Here is a 21,478-nt window from a genome sequence, read left to right as displayed (position 1 = left end):
TTTCCTCATCTGTAAGATAGAAATTATATCAAGATCTAATTCACTGTGTTGTGGTAAGCTATTAAATGAAATATTATAAATAAAATACTTGTAAAGTGTCTGGTGTTACACGAAGTAAACTATTTTTATTATTTGCTGTTTATGGACTCTTAAACCTAGAAGCTAATTTAAGTCATTTTAGGAATGTGAGCCCTGCACCTTATAAATTCCTGACTATAGAGATTGAGGCAGAACAGAGGTCTGTAGCCCACCTGTCTTCAGTATGTGTGTGCATGGGGGTAGGCAGGGCAGAGAGAGAGAAGGGTAGGCTGTTAAATTTAGCCTCACTCAGATACTGAACTCCCTTTATCAAGGAGCCTGAATCTTTTATCCTGTGTCACTAGCTTTGCTTCCTTTAGGTCTCTGCCCTCAGAACGGCCAGGTCATCCAGGGCCCATAGTAACCAAAAATGCCTAAAGATCACAAAATGTTTGTCCACAAGGAGGTCACTTGGCCTGGCCACTCCACATCGGGTGCCTCAGCTCTCTAGTTCATAACCTCTGGTTCTATTTTCTTTGATCCCCATTTTCTCACCTTCTCTCTTAGTGAGGATGCTTCCATTGATAAATTCATATGGTTTGACCCACTGTTAGTAGCCTTCTCTCCTATGTGGACAGTTCTCAAAGGCACCCCCCCGCCTTCTTTACCAAGAGGGGTACAGGACTCCAGTCCACTCAAGCTATACCTCTCTCAAGTGATCACTCAGTGTGATCCCCTAAACTTTCACTAGCTATGATTCTTCAAGATACTGGTAATTCCCATCCAGTTCATCTCCCCTAATTCTGACTTGGACTCCACTCCTGAGTTTTCATAGGCGGTTTTGAACTTCAGGGTAAGGGGGCAAATGTATGCACAGATGCAGAGACTTTATTCTCTGAAGAGTAGTCTCTTACTGTATGAAATCAAAGTTTCTGAGAACCACACTCAATTTTCATGCATAAGAATTAAAATTATCACAAATTTAGTGTCCTAAAACAACACAAATTTACCATATTACACTTCTGCAGGTTAGAAGTCTAACACAGGTCATCAGGGCGTCTCTGGAGGCTCCAGGGGAGAATCCATTTCCCCGCCTCCTCCACCTTCCAGAGTCCATCCACAATTCTTGGCTAATGGTCCCCTTCCTCTATCCTCAAAGCCAGCAACATTATACCTCTACAGCCATTCCTGCTTAGACACATCTCTCCTCACCTCAGCCTCTGACCTTAGCCTGGAAAGGTTCTTCAACATTAGGGAATCATGTGATTAGGATGGGCTCATCTGGATAATCTAGAATAATCTCTCATTTCAAGTTTTGTAACTTCAATCACATCTGCAAAGTCTCTTTTGCCATGTAAGAAAACATATAAACAGGTTCTGGAGACTAGGACATGGACATCTTTGGGGTCATTATTCTGTCCATCACATTCCTCTCTCTGACCCTCAAAGGGAATTCCACTTGCAAATATATTCATGGCATCCTAAAGTCCTCAATATTCTCAACCCATTACAGTATCTACTCAAAGTCCAAGATCTCATCTAAATCTCATCAGCTCAAAAGTCCCAAATCTCATTACCTACCTCATATAAATCACGTATGAGTGAGGCTCTTGGTGGCAACATAAGGTAACTTTTTTCCAATGCAAAAGTTTTGAAATAATTCAATTGTTGTTGTTTCTATAGTTTACATATTTTATCAAATGTTTCCTTTTGGTGATGGCATTCTGAGGCATTTTTTATTGAAATGACCATGAGTGTTTTGTTTTTTTCTGCATGTCCCATATGTCTACTCTGTGCCATTTCAATCTTCCCATTCTGACTGCAACTCTCTACTCCTGGGGTAGAGCTAGTCAGATGTTTCTCTTATATTGCTATATTCTAGACTAGTGTTTGTCACATATGGGAAAAAAAGGTAAACATGAGACTAAACATTAAGCCCATTAGTATCTCAAGATTTTCCATATGTTTAAAATGTAGAAAACACTACTATTTATAGTTGATTTTGGTTCCGATTTTCTGGAGTAGCACTCAGTCAACACACACACACACACACACACACACACACACACTCACATATATACATTCATCAAATAACAGTGGAAATTTGAAAATTATCTAATTTAACCTAATGGCTAGTCCAGTATCTTTAAAATATGGAGTTTGAGGAATTCAGTTTTGTTTCTACCTTTAATGATGCACCTTTATAGAAAAAGCATTCCAAGATTAAAACGAACTTGATATTCCTTGGCAATTTCTTCCTTTTTGTTTCCATATTTTTTCCTCAATAAAATGAAACCCTTTCACTGCAATAAAATTACTCTATAGTATATTTTGGGTCATTCAAACCAGAACATGTTAGAAATAAAACCTATCCATAGCGTGAATGATATTGGAACTCGGCACAAGGTGCACAGGACTTACAATAAACTTGGCTGAGCAGACAGACAAAGGTATTTGGTAGACTATAATGAATACACCGTAGGTGACCAAGTAAGATAAAAGTGTTTACTTACTAACTATGGCAATGCTACATTGCATAAATAAAAGATAATAACTAGTCTTGTTTTACGACACCTTAAATAAAACACATTTACAAATGTTCATGTTTTTCATGATGGTTAGTTTGAGGGGTTTCTTAATTTGTGCTAAACAAAACCTCCTTTTTACTGAATCTGAAAAAATGACCTGAGAAAACTATACATAAAGCTTCCATTTTGCCATCAAGACTGTTTATGTCAATTATTCATCCAAAATAGCACCATCATAATGTAATTTTGAATAATGAATTATGGAATCAAAAACAATCATCAACAATAATAGTGGTCCCTTGCATTTATAAGAAGTATCATAGTCTTTAACAATATTTATTGACCTAGAAGTCTCCAGCAATAATTAATCATGAATTATTCACAGCAGATAAAAGATCTCTAGTTATCTGATGGGCTCCAATCTGCCCTCATAAAATGTTTGAAGCCTTCTGGCATTTTGCCCTGTGTAGGAGCCTGATTCGTGCAGCTATTTGGGTCACAAGAACATCTTGTATTTCAGTGAAGGAAAAAACACCCTTGTATTGTGATAAATAATGAAGAAACTCTCTGCAAGCCAATATCTTTTAACACATACCATCATTTAAAAGTTTTGACTTGACTATATATTTTCCTTAATGTTGACATGTTAGGACTTTCATGTTTTTAAAAAGCTTCTGAGTTTTGCTTTTGGGGCTCTTCCAGGTCAAATTATGAATGTATCCTCCCTTTCCACTGAGGATATTTAACACACTTCGCATTTTTCACATATTAAATGTTAAGTTCTTTCTTTACAATTTTCATCCTCCTCCCTTAACATCTTCACATACTGCTAGGCCTCAAAAGCCAAATAAGAGGTTTTAGCATGAAATCATAGGAAGAATTTGTAATAGAAATATTATTTTAAAACTGTGTTGAATAAAAATGTAATCAAAGGCTATGAGATCTCTTAGGAGTTTAATCACAGTTTCATCGGTTCTGTTCCTCATTTTTCTCTAGTGACAGTTCAAGTGAAGTAGACTACTTTTCATAGACATTGACTAATCTAAATGAATGTTCCTAAGTAACAAGGAAGAGAAGACAAGAGAGAGAGGGGAAGAAAACATCTGTTGAGCACCTACAATTGTGCACGGCATTTCGTTAGAAATGTTCAGAGTATTGTAGATAAAAGTGCAGACACCAGAGGCAAACTGCCTGGGTTTGAATCCTACCTCTGCCAGCATCCAGTCACTACCTGTAAGACCCTGGGCAAGTTACTTCCTTACTCCTCTGGGCCTCAAGCTCCTCATCTATAAAGAAGGGATAATAATAGGGCCAAATTCATAGAGTAGTTGTGATGATTATATGAGTTCATATGTGTCAAGTCCTATAACAGTGGTTGGCTTATAGTAAATGCTCTGAGCATTAGCTAATTATTATGATTGCTAATTATTATTATATCTCATTTGGTTTTCATACACAACAGCCCTAATATAAGATGGTTCTTATCATCTGCATTTTATCAAAGAGGAAACTGGGGTGCACCAAAGTTACGTAAGCTGACCACGCACACAGTTAATAAATGGTCTGCTGGACCATCCAAACCCATGCTCAGCCCACTGAAGAGAAATGCAGACTGATGAGCTAGCCCTGGGAAGCTTTAAAAGGCCTTTCCTATGACTGAATCAGCAAGATCCCCAAAGCTCTTCTCCCTTCCTAGCCACCATTTAGTTCCTATCTCGTTCTTTTATCATTTGGTTGTCCTTTTTCCCCCTCTAATTCCAACATTAACGACATATGTGAATTGGTATGAAGAAAGCATCATAATGTTGAAAGATAAGAAATAAGAGAGAGAGTTGTTCCACTCCTCAGATAAAAATCCCACTGAACTTACAGTATTTTAGTCTCGCTGCATCCCTCAAGGCCTCCCCAAGTATTTCCCACTGATTTCTCTTCCTCTCTTTGATTCCTGTGGCATTTATGGCCTTAACTTAACCGCCAGAACACTGTCTTATATATGAGCTAAAATGCTAAATTGCACACATACCTCCATATATAAATTTCTGATAATAAGTAGCTTATCGGATTTCACCTTTTGAAAACTTATGATGAGCTCTATCCTTTCTTGAAGGTTCTCCTTCTGTTTCCTACCCCAACTGTCTTTTCAAATGGTCCTTGAGTTTGAATTGAGTCAAAAATCATTGTAAGATCTATAGCTTAGCTGTATCCGTGACATACAATTGACACTGTGTCCATGTCAAATTCCTGGTTTTGATAATATGTTGTGGTTATGTAAGACGTTAGCACTGGGGAAAGCTAGGCGAAGGCTACACCAGAACTCTCTGTACTGTTTTTGCAGCTCAGACAACTTTTTAAAAATATTTCAAGATAAGAATTTGTAAAAAGCAATCATCCTTCTGGAACACACACTATCACTAGCTGATTTCTAATTGTAAGTCACACATACTCAACAAAACACTGAGGTCCCTGAAGACAAGGACAATCATATAGTTCTCTGGCCTTCCCCCACAAATATTGACATTTTATTGGGCATATGGGTGGGAGGATGGAGAGGGTGGAAGAGTTGGGGACACAGAAGGAATTTCATAAATATTTGTAAATTGATAAATGGGAGACATAAGAAATCATGGGTTAAACTTTGTGACTCAAGGATTTAAATGTATAGTTACTGTGCTCCTGATTTCACCTCTTTAGGAACACTGCTGGAAAAATAGATTCAAGATACAAAATATTTGAATGGAAAAATAGTCCCAGGCATTGGAACAGATAACCATTACTCATCCTACTATGCGCGGTTGAGTCTTCCTTTAAAACTTCTAACTCAACGTGTGTTGCCAAATGACTGGGAAGCTGGCTCAGTTGCTAGGTTCAGTTGTAATTTATGGGGTTCTCAATGCAAAAAGAAGTCAAATACTTTTCAGACGATAAATATTCACAATTTTTTATCTTTACTTTTTTATTTTTGGCTTCACCTCTTAAATTACTGCCCAATGGCATAAAACAAAAGAGAACTTTTTAAAATATTTTTTTAAAAAAAACAGGAAATGCATCATTGAGAAAAAGATGCTATCTTTCTACCCAAAACAGTGGAAACTTATGAACTTTTCTCAATACTATTCTGTCTACACAATCATTGCATAAGTTTTATAAATGCCACTGTCAAAGAACAATTTAAAATCATTTTTTCCAAATGGGGGGAAAGAACAGCTATCTTACCTTAATTTAGTTCTACATTAGCCTTAACTTGATGGACCATGGTGTTAATAAGCTCAAGCTTATGAGTTTAATTCCTCTGTGGTCTGCTTAGCTTCTCTAACTAGAAAATTTGGTGCCATGGTTATAGACTGTATGTGTTTAACCCTCAGACACTTAACACAGCAATTTACCTTAACCCACCCCCACTATTGCCAAACAGCTCAAAGTATCACCTTTTGATGATCTCAAAAGTATCATCAGGGCCGGCCCCGTGGCTTAGTGGTTAAGTACGCACGCTCTGCTACTGGAGGCCCGGGTTCGGATCCCGGGCGCACTCCGACACACTGCTTCTCCGGCCATGCTGAGGCTGCGTCCCACATACAGCAACTAGAAGGATGTGCAACTATGACACACAACTATCTACTGGGGCTTTGGGGGAAAAAAAAAGCAGGAGGATTGGCAATAGATGTTAGCTCAGAGCTAGTCTTTCTCAGCAAAAAGAGGAGGATTAGCATGGATGTTAGCTCAGGGCTGATCTTCCTCACAACAAAAAAAATTTTAAAAAGTATCACCAAAAAGTCACCTCAGCATGTCACAGTTGCTGAAGCTTACACTGTTTTGTTTTTTTTTTTTTGAGGAAGATCAGCCCTGAGCTAACATCTGTGCCAGTCTTCCTCCACTTTATATGTGGGTTGCCTCCACAGCATGGCTGATGGGTGGTGCAGGTCCCCACCTGGGATCTGAACCCTCAAACCAGGGCCACCAAAGCAAAGTGTGTGAACTTAACCACTACACCATGGGGCCGGCCCCCACTACTTTTTTTTTTTAAACAAAATTTACCCTACTATGATGTGAATGAAAAATTCTAGTCTTAAGGCACCACAGAAAAGCCTCACATTTGCTCTGCCCCATAGAGTACTTTTTGGTTCATTAGACTACTCTCACTGGAATGTTAGCTTCATGAAGGCAGACAGCTTGTCTGTCTTATTGACCACTGTATCACCAGTCCTCATAATAGTGCCTGGCAACTCATTGTTTATTACATGCAGCTCACAAAATGTTATGTGCTTTTTCAAAGCTGAAAATACCTATTTCAAATGGAAATTGAATACTCAGCACACTTAACACAGTGGTTCCCAAAATGCAGTCCCCAGACTAGCAGCCTCAGCATCAACTGGGAACCTGTTAGAAATACAAATTCTTTGACCCTACTACAGGCCTACTGAATCAGAACATCTGGGGAGGGGGTCCTGAAACATATTTTAACAAGCCCTCCATGTGATTCTGAGGCAGGCTAATGTTTGATATTGTCACTATAACCCAACAAAGGAAACCATTTCCCTCACTCAGCTCTGATTTGCAGTAGTAGTTCCTAAAATTCAGCCATTATAGGACAGAAGTATGTGAACATATATTGGAATGAGTCTCTGGAAAATGACTTCTTGTACAGGATATTTGGACAAATAAAAGTTGATCACTGTTATGTAACTTTATATAGCAATGTACCTTGACAAGCAATGTCCTAAGACAAGAATGTGAGACAGAAACAAGAAACGTTAAATAAAATAGTAAACAATAGATTATAACTGTAAGGCTTCCTCCCAGATCACCCTTTTTATGGCAAATCTAAACAGAACTTATTTAATGAACATGGAAGTAATGTGATATGGTGTTAACATCCCCACACCAAGAGCCAAAGACCTTTGTTCTTCTTTACTAGCTGTAAATTACCCAAAAAACTCACTGGGATTCTTCGTCATTTCAATAAGCTAAATAATAACAAAGTGGAAAATTCTGTTATTCAATAAGAGCATCAAGGGCCTACAATGTTCCAAAACCAACATATTTCTAGATGACAGAAAGTGGGAGGAATGATACATATGCTGGATCCAAAAGGCTCCTGACAGGCCAGAGGAATAGATTAAATCTTGCAAAACAGCATTTAAGAGGATGAAAATAAACTTCTACACCTGGGTTAAACACACACACACTCAGGTATAGTTTGGAAAGATTTGACTCAGCAACAATATATATTAAAAAAAAAAAAAAGACTTCATTTGCAGTAAACTCCCCAGGAGCCAACACTGTCACCTGAGAACAACAGTGACCTTAGGAGCCTTAGCAGAAGCAAAGTACCTAGAAGCAACCCCACAGTTGTGCTCTGATCTGGCCTGCGCATCCCATGTCTGCAATGTCTGCATCAATCTCCCACATCTTATGTAGTGTGTGGGCAGAGCGGAACAGTGAGGATGGTACTGTGACCATGATCCGTGTGGGGTAAATGAAGGAACTATGAGTAACTAGACTATGGAAGAGAAAACTCAGGCATGGGTCAAGACATGCTAGCTATCTTCAAATATGTTAAGCGCTGTCATAAGAAAGAGGATTTAAGTGCTCTTTGTAACTCTAAGAGGTTAAATTTAAAGTCAATGAGTCAAAGCTGATGAACAGCCTTTGGTTCCAAAGAAGGTCAAGTAACGAACAGGAAGCATTGTTGTGAGAGTTGTATCTGTCAGTTTGGCTGGGCTATAGTACCCAGTTATTTAACCAGACCTTAAGGTAGGGGTTACAGAGGAAGTGTTTTGTAGATGGGGTTAACATCTACAATCAGTTGACCTTAAGTAAGGGAGATTAGCCTTAATAATGTGGGTGGACCTCATCCAATTACTGAAAAGCCTTTAGTGCAAAAACTGATGTTTCCCGGAGTGAAAGAAATTCTGGTCAAGGTTGCGACATGAACTCCTGCCTGAGTTTCCAGCCTGCCAGCTTGCTCTACAGATTTCAGCCTTGCCAGCCTCCACAATCATGGAAGACAATTCCTTAAAATGAACAAACAAATGTGTGTGTGTGTGTGTGTGTGTGTGTGTGTGTGTGTGTCCTATTGGCTCTGTTCCTCTGGAGGACTGTGACTGATACAGTTGTCCAAGGATGGAACGGTCTACTTCCAGTCATGTTGAGTTCCTATCACCGCAGGTATATCTCACTGAAGAACATCTCCAGTGATATTCAAGTGCAGGCAGGGAAACTACTTTGGTTATAAGAAGGAGATCATTTAAAATATATGCCCTTAATAAAACTATAAAGCATGTATAGACCACATAGCCTAACTAAATTTATTCATGTTATTGAGGTTCCAGTCTGCGTCAATACTATGTCAAGCTCTGGGGATATAACGATGAGCAGAAATAGCTACTGTTCTGCCTTTTGGAATGTACATGAATCTTGCACTATGTGCAAGGTACCAGGCTAGCTATTCTAGAAAACAGAGCCGGTGCTCATCAGCTACTTGTTGAAGGAATAACTGAAAGAATGAATAAAAACATATTTTAAGGTTATAGGGAAATACATAGATACAAATACTTAGGTATTATTTAAAAAATCTTTCTATCAAAAATATTTAAATATTTTAAAGCATTAAATTTTTTTTCATTTTATCTATTTATTTTCTTCCCCCCAAAGCCCCAGTAGATAGTTGTATGTCATAGATGCACATCCTTCTAGTTACTGTACGCGGGACGCGGCCTCAGCATGGCCGGAGAAGCGGTGCGTCGGTGCGCACCCGGGAACCGAACCCGGGCTGCCAGCAGCGGAGCGCACGCACTCAACCACTAAGCCATGGGGCTGGCCCTAAAGCATTAATTTTTAATAGGGATAAGATCTGATTATCAATGAATTCTATAACATACCATGCTTCCTTCTCCAATAAGGTATAAGACTAAATAATTTTCCTAAATTCTCCTCTGCTCTTGACCCCCTTACACACTGATCATAAAAAAACTCTGACTCAATGTCTATTCATTTCATATATTTGAAAGTGCAAATTCTTACAGCACAGAATCTACAGCCTCTGGATAGTCTGTACCATTGTGTACTCAGTGGAGGACCACTAACAGCCAACTGCTGGACTGAGTGTGTTCCTCCAGCCTCCAGTGATTGACAGCCAGAGAACTCACCATATTGCTTTTCCAAACACAAATGTTAAAGAACATAGGGGAAGAACTGCATGGATTTCAATAATAAGAGCATCATAGGACCATATTTGTATCACACTTGTAATTTTTCAAAGTACCTTCAAAGCCTATCCTACCTGCATCACTGTAAAAAAAAAAAATTAATGAATGTATCATTTGATAGATGAATAAAAACAGACATGGATGGGATGAAGCTGAATTTTAAAGCCCAATCTTTCAGTTAGTTCAATTGGGTGCTTTTTTTTATTAGATCATATTGACATGAATAGTGCAACATCTCTTTTGATAACAATGAGAAACTTATTCTTTAGCAGAAGATGATCCAAAGCTTTATACTTGATCCAAACCTGTAAGAAATGGAATAGCGCATTACCGGGGAACTTTCCCATATATATAGGTTGCTAAGAATCTTGGCTATATTGATTGACAACACACCCAGGACTCCCAGAGAGCTTTGCCATGCACTGGTTATTTATTATTTACTGGAAATTTTTTATAAATACAAAACTCAATTAGTTTTACAAGGTTCATATTAAAACATTCTAACGATCATCTCATTTCCTCATATAAGATGTTTGAAGGGATGTGGAAAAGAACAGACTAACACAAAAAGAAAATATTTAGTAGCAAAGTTGCAAGAGCCTTGCATAGAGTCATCAACAGGGATTCTAGACTTGACTGTGGCACCAAGAACCTGGTGATCTAGGTAAGGATCTCTCTTATATGTTTCTCATATATATGTATATGAGCTTAACATATTTGCTGATTCCATGCTGAAATTACCTGTTTCAGACTGCCTTTTCTTTATAATGTAACTACTTTCATTTCTAATGGGATGGAAGAAATTATGGCTGTTTTTCTGAAACCACATCAATTTTCCAAGGCAGCTGTGGCAACAGAGATGCGTTTGCACTGGAATTTTGGCTTCAAGGCTAGTACCACCTTGAAAATTTGGCTGATTTCCCCAAACCCATAAGTTGGAGAAATACCAGGAATAAAAAGGGGAATTATAAGGATGATTTACAATTTCTTCACTCCCTTCCCTCAAAGTTAGTCCTTGTCAGTTGCCAAGAAAACAAATCAAGATCAAAATGGAACCGACTGATGACTGATAATTAACTACAGGAAAATATTTCACTGAATAAATTAGATCAGTTAAAACTAAAGGACAACTGAATTTTTAGCAATATATTCCAATAGAAAAAAGGAGGAACAGAGATACGTTGTTTCGGCTTTGAAAAACAGTTCTTGATTTTGTTTTGTTTTATTTTCCAGTATGGTTTCCTCCCTAATTATATTTTTCTTAAGAGAAAAGCATAAGAATCAGTCATTGTCAATCTGCAAAATGTTTAGCTACTCACCAGCAAGCAACTGATTTTGATGATTTTAATTGTTTCTGTCCTTATCTTTCTTTCATTTTCTTTTCTTTTTCTAAACCCTCATAAGCACCATTCCGCATCTTGGCCTTACTGCCTAGGCATGCAAGAAAGGTCAGCATGACTTATGCCCTGCACAGAGGTCTGACTTTTATACATATCCATAGGTATACAACTGCAATTTGAAAACACCCTTTTATTCCTCTTGGGGTAGAAGAAATAAATGAAAATCAACTCATCTAGGCTGTTTGCCTCTTTTTGCTTTTCCATCTTTGCAGGTAAAGGAAGGTAGAAATGTTTGAAAGCCACAGGTAACCATATCACCATATTTTATGACCACAGAACAGCTATTTTTCTAGCCTCAACCAAACTTGTCTCAATGCCATCTTCCTCCCTTTGGCCTAATCCTTTAAGGAACAACTATTCCTCTAACCACCAACTACACAAGGAACCAACGGGCCTCATTTCTGGTAATTCTTCAATATCAACAACCACCTACGAAAGGCTTTTTCACACACACACACACACACACACACACACACATGCTTGTTTCTGGGAACAGTGGAAGTTCTGCACCCACCTGGAACACAATATGTCCCTCTACTTACTTAGATACATTTTTAAAGAAAATTTACCATTAAGATCATATAATCTTAGAACAAGAATGACCAAGAACTTGAGGAGCTGATTGAGACCATAAGTAGGTAAAAAGTGGGGTACAGGACTATTGTCAGTGCCCACAGTCAAATGATGTGCACAGCTGAGGCTCTTTCCTATACTGGTGGTCCTGAGACTGGACCTGAAGCCTAGGTGAAGCCTATTGAAGCCACAGATCAGCTTGCTCTATCTTCCTGAAGAGTCCATTTTAGTTACTGATTTTGGGGGGAAGCCATTTTTGTATTCAAACCAACATAGATATATTACGGATTTATATTAAATTTTGCATACACTTTATATTATTAATACAGCATGCAAAAATAATTACATGATTGCAATGAGATGCTTACATGCCCCAAATCCCCTAGATCGTTCTCCTCTTCTTTTAGAAGTACTTTGAAAACAATGTTCAAGAAGCATCATACTGCGATATTAAGTATGGATGAATGGAAAAAACTGGTGGATAGTTACTAAAGTAGAGAAAAAATTCTAAAACACAAAGGTTAGTTCTACAGCATAAGGAAATGGACCTACCCAAGATGCTATTGATACTGCTGTTTTTATTTAATATATATGAGATCTCATAAACATACTCCAACCATCAAGTATATGTCTATGTTAAAGTTGTATTTGTACTTAATGGAAAGGTCACATTTAAAATCAGAATTTTCCCTGTCTCATTGGAAAATAAAATGAAAAAAGCTTTTCAAAACGTTTTATAATGGGGGGGGGAGCAAACAAGAACAAGAAAAAGGAGAAAAAATAAATCACTTCTCTTTGTGCCAAGCGAAAAAATATCACAAGCTTGTTTGTATTTGGCACCCAATTTATTGCCCAGCAATCTGAGTCTATGAACTTAAGCCTTCACGGATGAATGCATCAATTGGCTTTTGAATTAGAGGATAGCATTACTCAATTAACTTCGAGACTAGCCCTTTCAAGAAATACATTTAACTACGGCACACAATATTTCAATTCTAAAATGACAATGTCAACTGAGAAACTAAATTTAAAATTTCAGTTGTTTTTCTCTCAGCCCCTCCCACACTTACTACAAGTTTGAATAATATGAATCCAGGAAGCATTTAAATAAATATGGTGTGCATTCTAGGTTTTATGGCAGGTCTTATTGCTTTAATTACTTGGAGCCTATCAAATTAGGCTGACTCACACAAGTAAGGAAATTTATGTCCTACATGCCATGTTATTAGCGTTCTACCATTAGCCAGTGACAGTAAGTGTTTACCCTGCTGGGGCAGGAGATGATGGAAATCCTGGCCCTGCGCTTTGCAGTATCACCACAGTGCTCACCATGCTGAGCCAGCAAGCTCCCTAAGCCAGCAAGCAAGCTCACTTGAAGACAGAACTGCAAGGTAAAATTAGACAGAAGGAAGAAAAATCCTCTGAATTTAAAATACCACATAAATACTGCCATATATATATATGTATATGTATACGTACATGTATATATATATACACACACATGCACGCACACACACCCCTCGAATGTTTTATCAGTGCTCCTTAGTAATTAGCACATTATTAAATTTTGCCTGTGCTGACATTTCTAGGGCCAACCTGTCAACTAAAAAGTTCTGGTTAATGTTAAATTCTGTTTTAAACATAGAGGGCCTATCTATTACCTGGGCTTAGGAAGTCATCTACCACATACCAGAAGCACGTTCAAATTTAAGGGTGTTAATTTATTGATGACACTAACATATTTCTGGATGTTTTTCCAAGGTTTCCCAGATATAAGCCATGAGAAGTATTGCTATGATCATCAGTGGTCAGGCTGTAATTGACGTTAACCAGACTTTGGATTTAAGAGAAAGAGAGAGACAGAGAAAGTGTGTGTGTGTGTGTTTAGGGTGTGCTGAGTAGTGATATAGAATTTTTATCTTATAGGCTTTCTGAGTTTTACTGAAAATCAAAATACCCACTTGAATGTAAATATATCTTTGATTGTATGTTTTCACTAGAGAACTTACAAATTAAAATGAGCATACCTTGAAAAATTATAACAGTATAAGTTAATACTTGCACACTTACTATGTGCCAGGGGCTGTTCTAAAAAACTTGCAGGTAATAACTCATTCAATCTTAACAGCAACTTTTTGAGATAGGCACAGTTATATCCTTTCTATAGTTGAGGAAATTGAGAAGATAAGTAACTTGCTAAAGTTGCCAAGTTCAGACAGCTAATAAAGTGTAGAACTGGGAGTCAAACTTAACAGCGCAAATCCAGAGCTCAGGCTCTCTGCTCCAGGCTCTACTGTTCTCTATTAGCAAACCGACAATATGGTCTTATTTACCCCAAATTCCAATTTGGTATTGAGTGTGTGGAAAGTCAATGGGACAGGTAAGACTTGAATTGCTTCCATGTGAAGCAATTCACACAGACCCAAGTCAAATCAGAGATGCTCCATTTCCACCACTCCAAGATCTCAAGCTGGCTTCTTTAGGAATGCTTCCCCTGCTGGGTGTTTGGAAAGAAACAGATAGCTTGAGCCCATGGGATGATCCTGCCCATTTTAGGGAAGCGTATGAGTAAGTGAGAAGCTGCAATTACATTCCAGCAGCTATAATTCCTTGCAGACTTAAAAAAACAAAAGTTACTTCAAAACTGATACAGTCTGTAGAATAAGAAGTTGAATACGTGGTATTATGACTAGGCAGAGACATCATACATCCATATTAATAAAGAATTAGAATAACCATGAATTCAACATTGCTACAGTCTGGTTTCAAAGTTGGTGTATATGAAGTACTCTGTGGTCGTTTTCACGGAAAACAGTTTCCCACTGAAAATGGAAAAGGTCTCAGAATTGTCTCCCAGGCATAAACCAAACCGGTACTACTTTTTAAATGTGAGGTGTGGTTACAAGGTCTCAGGAAAACAGTCTAATGTTGAAATAGGAAAACACTGTCTATGTATAGACAACAGACAAAAAGGCGATTGTTTAAAGGTATGTAGTCTGTCATTGTCATTTTCACCTAAATGAAAATAAACATAAATGGTAGAATGCATATCAGGTGGACACAGAAACCAGTCCAAAGAGGATTCATTAATCAAAAATCATAAGATTTTAGAGTCAGAAAGGACCTTAACAAACATCAACGTCTGCATTTTACACAACATAAAACCAAGGTCAACAGAATTTAGACTCCACGCCCAGGTATTATCTTCAGCCCTGGGTGTGAGGAATCACTCCTCGGGGAGTGTCTGGAGTGAGAGGACAGAGGATGGTGTGTAGAACCCTGGGAGCCCTGGGTTTTGAGAGGTGGGCTGACGAAAAGCAGCCCATGAAGGCAGCTGGTTATGAGCAATGGAGAGATAGCAGGGAAGCCAAGAAGTGTGATGTCGTGGGAGCCTGGGAAGGAAGGAACTTTAGGAAAGAATAAATGGCTGTGTTGAATGGTAAAAAGAGTTCGAAGAAGACCCGAACTGGGAAATGATCATTCTATTTCTTGGTTATTGATAGCAAAAGTAGTTTCAGCAGTATGATTGCAATGGAAAATTGCCATGTTTTAAGCAATGAATGGGAAGTTAAAAAAAAAAAAAAGTTAAGATAGGGAGGGCAGAGCCCACAATCATAAGCTTGGAGAAAAGAAAAAGAGCAGTGGACAAAGAAATGCTTAAGGGAAAACTGTCAACAGAGAATGAGAGGAATAATTGAAACAATAATCAAACAATTTGGGGGAAGACAAAGGGAACTGGGGTCTAAGCTCAGGCTGATGGATCAGCCTTGATAGGAGGTGGTACAGAGCCTGCTCCGAGATAGTACAGACGGGAAAGGGGTGGATGTACATACAGCTAAGCGGTTTTCTCAACTGAATTTTTATTTTTATGTTTTAACTTTTCAAACCACGGGGAGTTTATTTTGGTAAATGACATAAAGTTAAAAAATCCCCTTTCTTCATTGCCAATGGTAAGTTTTGAATGAATGAATATTAAACAGCCAGCCCCAGGCCTAGACCCTTCACTCACGAAGGACTTAGCAGAGCTATTGTTGGCAGCACGGCCCTTCCCACACACTCCCTTGCCTTCATCCTCCACTCACTGGAACAGTTTCCTCATTCTCCAGATCCTTCCATCAGCTACGGAAATTAGGTTCTCACGCCATCAGGAAACACTGAGGAGATTAATGGGGAGGAGTTTAACCATCTTCAATCTTGTGAAGGCTGGCAGTTTCTTAGCCTTGCCAACTGCCTTTAGGGTTGGTTTCTGCCAGAGGCAAGAACAAGCAGCAAGGAGAAGAAAAAGGTGACAGCAAAAAAGAGCACTCTTGAGAAAATTAAAAGAAAAAAAAGAGAGAAAGACTTAGAATAGGGAAGATTTACTGCTGAAATTAAACTAGAGAGCAAATTAGGAAAGAGCAGGTGGTCACAGAATTAAAAGCTGCCCGTGTGTGTTTAAGATTATGTGGATTATGTGTTGTATTGGATGATCTAAATGGGTTTCCCTATACAGACACACACCTACTAAATATCTATTTGAGTCCTTTCCTGAGAAGCCAAAGCTCAGTGTGCAAAGTCAAGTATAGGTCTCTCCTCCACCAAGCGATCAAAGCAACATTATCTGGAAAACCATGTTGCCCTGACATTTTAGCAACATCTACTGTAGCATTCTTTAATTATAAAATCTAAGATACATTTTTCAAATTGGATCAGATACATTTTCACTTCGACCATTTCACCCTTAATCTTAAAGGTCTGCAACCCTTTTCTCAGGTGTAGAATAAAAAAGCCTCTGAAATACCTATGCAAGTCACAATTTGATCATTTAAATTCTCCTGAGAAGTACTGGCAATAGCTTCTTGCTTGAGGTCATGCACACTAAGTTCTCACCATCGCTCCCCAATTGTAGAAGTGTTGGGCAATAATGCAGTTCTGTTTCTTGTAAAGACATGTTCATTCAAAAATCCTCTATTAAGCACCCAACACATGCTTGACAATGGGCGGGTTGCTGAGAATATCAAGATGAATGAGATATAAAATTGGCCCCTCAGGATCTCATATAGAAAAAAAAGAGCAAATACATTTTTGATTTCCACAATCTGATTTCTTTGGAGGTTTGTTTAATATCGTTTCTCAGAATACCAAGACCTATGATATACCTATTGCCTTGTGTATTATCAGCAGAGCCACTTTATCATAAATAAGGAAAAGAATACATAAAACTTAGTTATGCAAAATGAAAGTTCTAGGTAAAGAGAAAGAGACTTCATCTAAAAGAGCTACACATGAGAATATGAGAAATGCTAACTACCCTCTTGCCCAATCCCAGGAGGCAGCAACAAAGACACACATACACGTACAGGCACACACACAGACACACACACTACAACAACCACAACAAAAAACTTACCTGACTTGCCCACACCTGCTCTCCCAAATATTGCCAGTTTGACCTCTGCACTTTTAGCCATGCCGAGTGTTGGTAGACAATTCACTGATGTTCAAACTAAAGAGCTGAGAAGATCTTTCTGGTCCCAGTCTTTGGATTCACCATATCATTGTAAATCTTGGAAGAGTCTGCAATCCTTAAACAAAAGAGATTTGGGAATTCATAAATGACTGGAGAAAAGAATTAATATTTATTAAGCATCTCTTACATGCCAGCCAACATTTCTTAATCGACATTTCCCATTTTGACCTTCAGCACAATCCTGCAAGAAAGCTATAGTAATTTACTGTAAACTCTTCAACTAATAAATGATAGATCCAGGACTTGAACTTAGATCTGTTTGGTTCTAAAATAAATGCATTTTCACACACAAGAGGATTTTCTAAAGTACTTCCTCAAAGAATTTTTTGATGAAGGCATTGTTTTTTGTCAGTAACTGACAACAAATACTTGAAGTATGTGAATATATATATTTACGATGTGTCTGTAAACATCCAAAATACAAACACACATGATAGAAAGAGTCACATTTGGTACTCTTTATTTTCTTTGGGGCTGAATAATACACATTCATATTAGTTAACTCTATTATAATATGATTAAATTTGCATTTCAAGGTTAAATTTTATCTTAGTTGACACTAGATCACATGATCAAGTCATGTGACAAATACGCACGTTCCAGGAATTGATATATAACATCTAGATTATATATTTTTATACTTTTCTTGGCACAATGCTCTGGTACACAAAAGATAAATGCCATGTCCTGACTTCTGCTTCCTTTTCTATGACAACCTCAAGTAAATTAGTTTATGGTATTGTCCTAACACTTAGGAAATTACATTACATACAATGTAAGCACATTTTATATAGGTAGGTGTTTTAGGAATGACATCTAGTTTTTAGTACCATGGAAATGTAAAGTTGGAAGGAGCCTGAGGGTTAACCAGAGGAATCCTCCAACCATCTCAGGAATCCTTCCTTATGATCAGACAACCATCCAACAACCATCCTATGTTTAATTTACCACCTCCAGGTACAGCAGGGGAAGGGGGGCATTAAGTCAACTTTTTCTTTTCTTTCACTCAGAACCCTTCAGGTAACCTAGCAGCTGTTAGGAACCTTTGCCCCATCCTAGGCTCTACTTTCTAAGAAAACTAGGCTCAGCACCTTCCTTTGTTCTTCATGGGATGCATGTTCTTGTTCATGATTTTTGACCCTCACCTTCCCTCTTCACCATATGCAGCTCTCTCCTCCGGCACCTGCCATCTGAATCACTCTAAAAACATGGCAGCCATTGCATTCACCACTTGAGATGTGATCTGACAAATCAACCCAGGAAAAGTTCAATGATATGTTCCCTAGTCTTTATCTGGACACTGTGGTTGTATTGCAGGACAGCCGCTCATATTAAGGCTCTTATCTTTCACATGAACTGCACACTCTCCCATTCTGAACTTCCACAATGTTTTAAACCTAAATACAAGACTTCACTTTTATCCTTGTTAAACTAAATCACATCAGTCTTCATTTCATCCATTTTTCCTGTCTGTAAAGATATTTTTGAAGCTCAGATCTGTGATCTAAACCTGTAAACTGTTCCTCCCAGCGTTTTGTCATCCACAAATTTTCAAAAAGAGCTTCTCAAGTGAAAGAAGAAAGTAAAAATCTTTCTGAAAAAGTATTTCTACAAAGACATTAACATGGAATTGTTTTTTTCATTATGCATCTAAGCCATCAACCTGTACCTAACCAATTTTGTATTTGCTGATTTCCCAAGTGCCTGAGCTTCCTCTGAAGGATGAAAAGGTCAGCATTAACATTAGCTATTGTTTGCTTCATCCCCAATAATGAAAAAACTTCTTAGTAATCATTAATAGTACAAAAGCCAGAAGCTTTAACATCTGCCATTTGTTCAGTCCCATAATTTGGCTAAAGAGAAAAGGATTTCCTTATTTGTCATTTTATATGCATTCATTAAGAAAAGGCCTCTGTGTTCAAGGTTCAGTGCTTCATCACAGAAGCATAATATATCAAGATATATTAACTATATAAATTCTAAATAAGAATGGCAAGCATTTCTTTGAAACATAGAACATGCAAGTGTCTGGAGCTTATATAAACAACAGTTTGTTATTTCATGCAAAACTATTCATTCTCACGCACATAAAATCCAAGTAATTTACTATCTGATTTATGCTTCATGAAAGTAGCTATCAAACGTGATTTTTAAAAAACATCTAAGTCAAATATTTCAGTAACTCCCGAATGGCCTCAGAGGCATAGGAATTTCACACAAGAAAGAGAAATTGTGTGGGTTAATTTTTTTATTTATAACCTAATAAAGATACAGCCGGTATCTTATTGTCAATCTTATGTTATATTTAGAAAAATCCCTTGAAGGAAGACACGAAACTGACATATATCCTTCAATATTTTATTTCTCACATGAAAATGTGAAAAGTTACTTTTGACAAAGACAGAAAACAAAAATAGACGTGGAAATTGTCTTATTAAGTGACCTGTTGCCAAGTTTCTGATGTTCAAAGTAATTCATAATCTGAGACCTTCCATAAAATGGATCTAAGGAAACATTTCTTTTAATGTTGTTGTGAAGAAGTCTGGCTGAATCTAGAAGCTGCCATTCACTTTTATATGAACAGTGCTTTATTAGGACAAAAATTTCCAAGTTCCTATCGCTCCTAAAGCTAAAATCACACCTAAATATTTAAGAGATTGAAGGTGTAGTGATTTTTTTCCCTAAACACAAGAGAACTAAAAGAAAGCTTAGAAAGAAGAAGAAAAGGAGGAGGCAGCCTCCAGATCCTGTGATAGTATCAATGCATTCATGGATTCATTCCACACTTATGCTAAGCATATAGAAACAAAAGCAGCTACCTTCGAGGGGTTTACAATCAATTAATTCTATGACATTTAGATCACTAATAACCTGATTTTTTTATTTATTTAAAGAAAAGTTTCGTTCATAATAAATCATCCCCAACCTTACTATACTTATCAAGGTCCATGCTTTCAATCTTCCTCTTGGGAAAGAAAAAAAGCAAGCATCTTTATAAGGTAATATTTTTTCTAACTTCTGTATTTACGGTCTCATCAAAATAAAGTGCAGCTGTTTAGGAAGCAAAGAATCTAGTCTGGTCGTGGGAATGAGATTCTCTTTGGGCCGCCCCTTCTCTAGCTCTGAAATCAAGTTTTCCTTGTCTCATTACCAGGAATTCTCCCTCATCTTATCCCAACGCAGCACCCCCAGCGACGAGGGTAATGGTGCAAGACCCCTCGCTGTGCGTTGCTCTGAAAGCAACAGGTATCCCGGAATGGTAAACAAACAAGCCCATTGTGGACTGCAGGTCGCTTGCTCTCAACCTAGAGAGCAAATGCATCCTAAGTCAAAAGGGCATTCTCGGTATCAGCTCCGAGGGCGCTGTCAAGCTCCGGGCGCTGGCGCTCACACTTCCCTCTCAGCGAACCCCAAAGCCGCCCTGGGAGGACCCAGGGACCAGGAGGACTGACCCAGAGGCCGAGCGTTCAGGGGCTCGCAAGGCTCTGCAGGAAGTCATCCCGAAAGAGCCACCTGGGCACGTGCGTGACACTCACCTGTTCACACTCTCCAGGCCCCTGAGAGCCGCGGTCCCCTGCAAGTTCGGAATCGGTCCCTCAGGATCGCTAAGCCCTCCCACGCTGCGCAGCCCAGTGTGCAGGTTGCGTTTCCGAGTTGCTGGGTTGCGATCGCGGGTGGGAGCGGCAGCGCCCGCAGCAAGTGGGGGCGGACTGGCGGGGGCGTCCTCGCTCCCGCTCGCTCCGACTAGCGGCCGAGGGACTGCGGCAGGACGCGAGCTCAGCCCGGCCGTGGCGGCTGCGCTCCGCGGCCAGGATGCTGCAGTGCGGCGCTGCGGCGCCCCCTACTGGGGCCGGGGGCCAGCTCCTCCAGCGAAGTTGCCTCCCCGCCCGCAGAACGTGCAATATCCGCCTTCTCGGTGCTGCACCCGCGACAGGCTTCCCTTTTCCCTTGCTCAGTTCCCGGCCTCTAGGTTCTCACAGCAGGACCTCTTTCCTTGGTTAAAACCTTGCGTGTAAAAGCATCACTACGTTGTGTTTTTTATTCCTTACTTCTAATGATCCTCACAACATCCCTTTGAGGTCTGTTTAATTGTCCCCATGATACCCAAGAGAAAACTGAAAGAGAGAATAAATAACTTGTCCAAAGCTAGTAAATGGTTGGAATGAAATCCAGGTCGGACTGGAAGCAGAGAGATGCTAGGAGAGACATAAATATTAGGTTCAATTGAAATTTATGGTTAGATTT

General features: G+C 38.8%; 1 protein-coding gene across 1 annotated transcript in view; it reads right to left on the bottom strand.

Annotated features, from left to right (window-relative positions):
* RERG (RAS like estrogen regulated growth inhibitor) overlaps nucleotides 1–21,001 on the bottom strand; it is a 107,011-nt gene extending 86,010 nt beyond the window's left edge. Inside the window, exons 1-2 of the mRNA XM_004435408.3 lie at nucleotides 20,770–21,001; nucleotides 17,114–17,288 (exon numbers count right to left, since the gene is read on the bottom strand). Coding sequence (XP_004435465.1) covers nucleotides 17,114–17,174 — 61 coding nt within the window. The 5' untranslated portion in view covers nucleotides 17,175–17,288; nucleotides 20,770–21,001. The remainder of the gene's footprint in view (nucleotides 1–17,113; nucleotides 17,289–20,769) is intronic.
* Nucleotides 21,002–21,478: the final 477 nt, after the last annotated feature.

Source organism: Ceratotherium simum, chromosome 17 (assembly GCF_057802395.1).
Source record: "Ceratotherium simum simum isolate JZ-2026a chromosome 17, ASM5780239v1, whole genome shotgun sequence".
NCBI lineage: Eukaryota > Metazoa > Chordata > Mammalia > Perissodactyla > Rhinocerotidae > Ceratotherium > Ceratotherium simum.
Note: the sequence above shows the minus strand (reverse complement) of the source record. Positions and strands in the feature narration are given on the sequence as shown.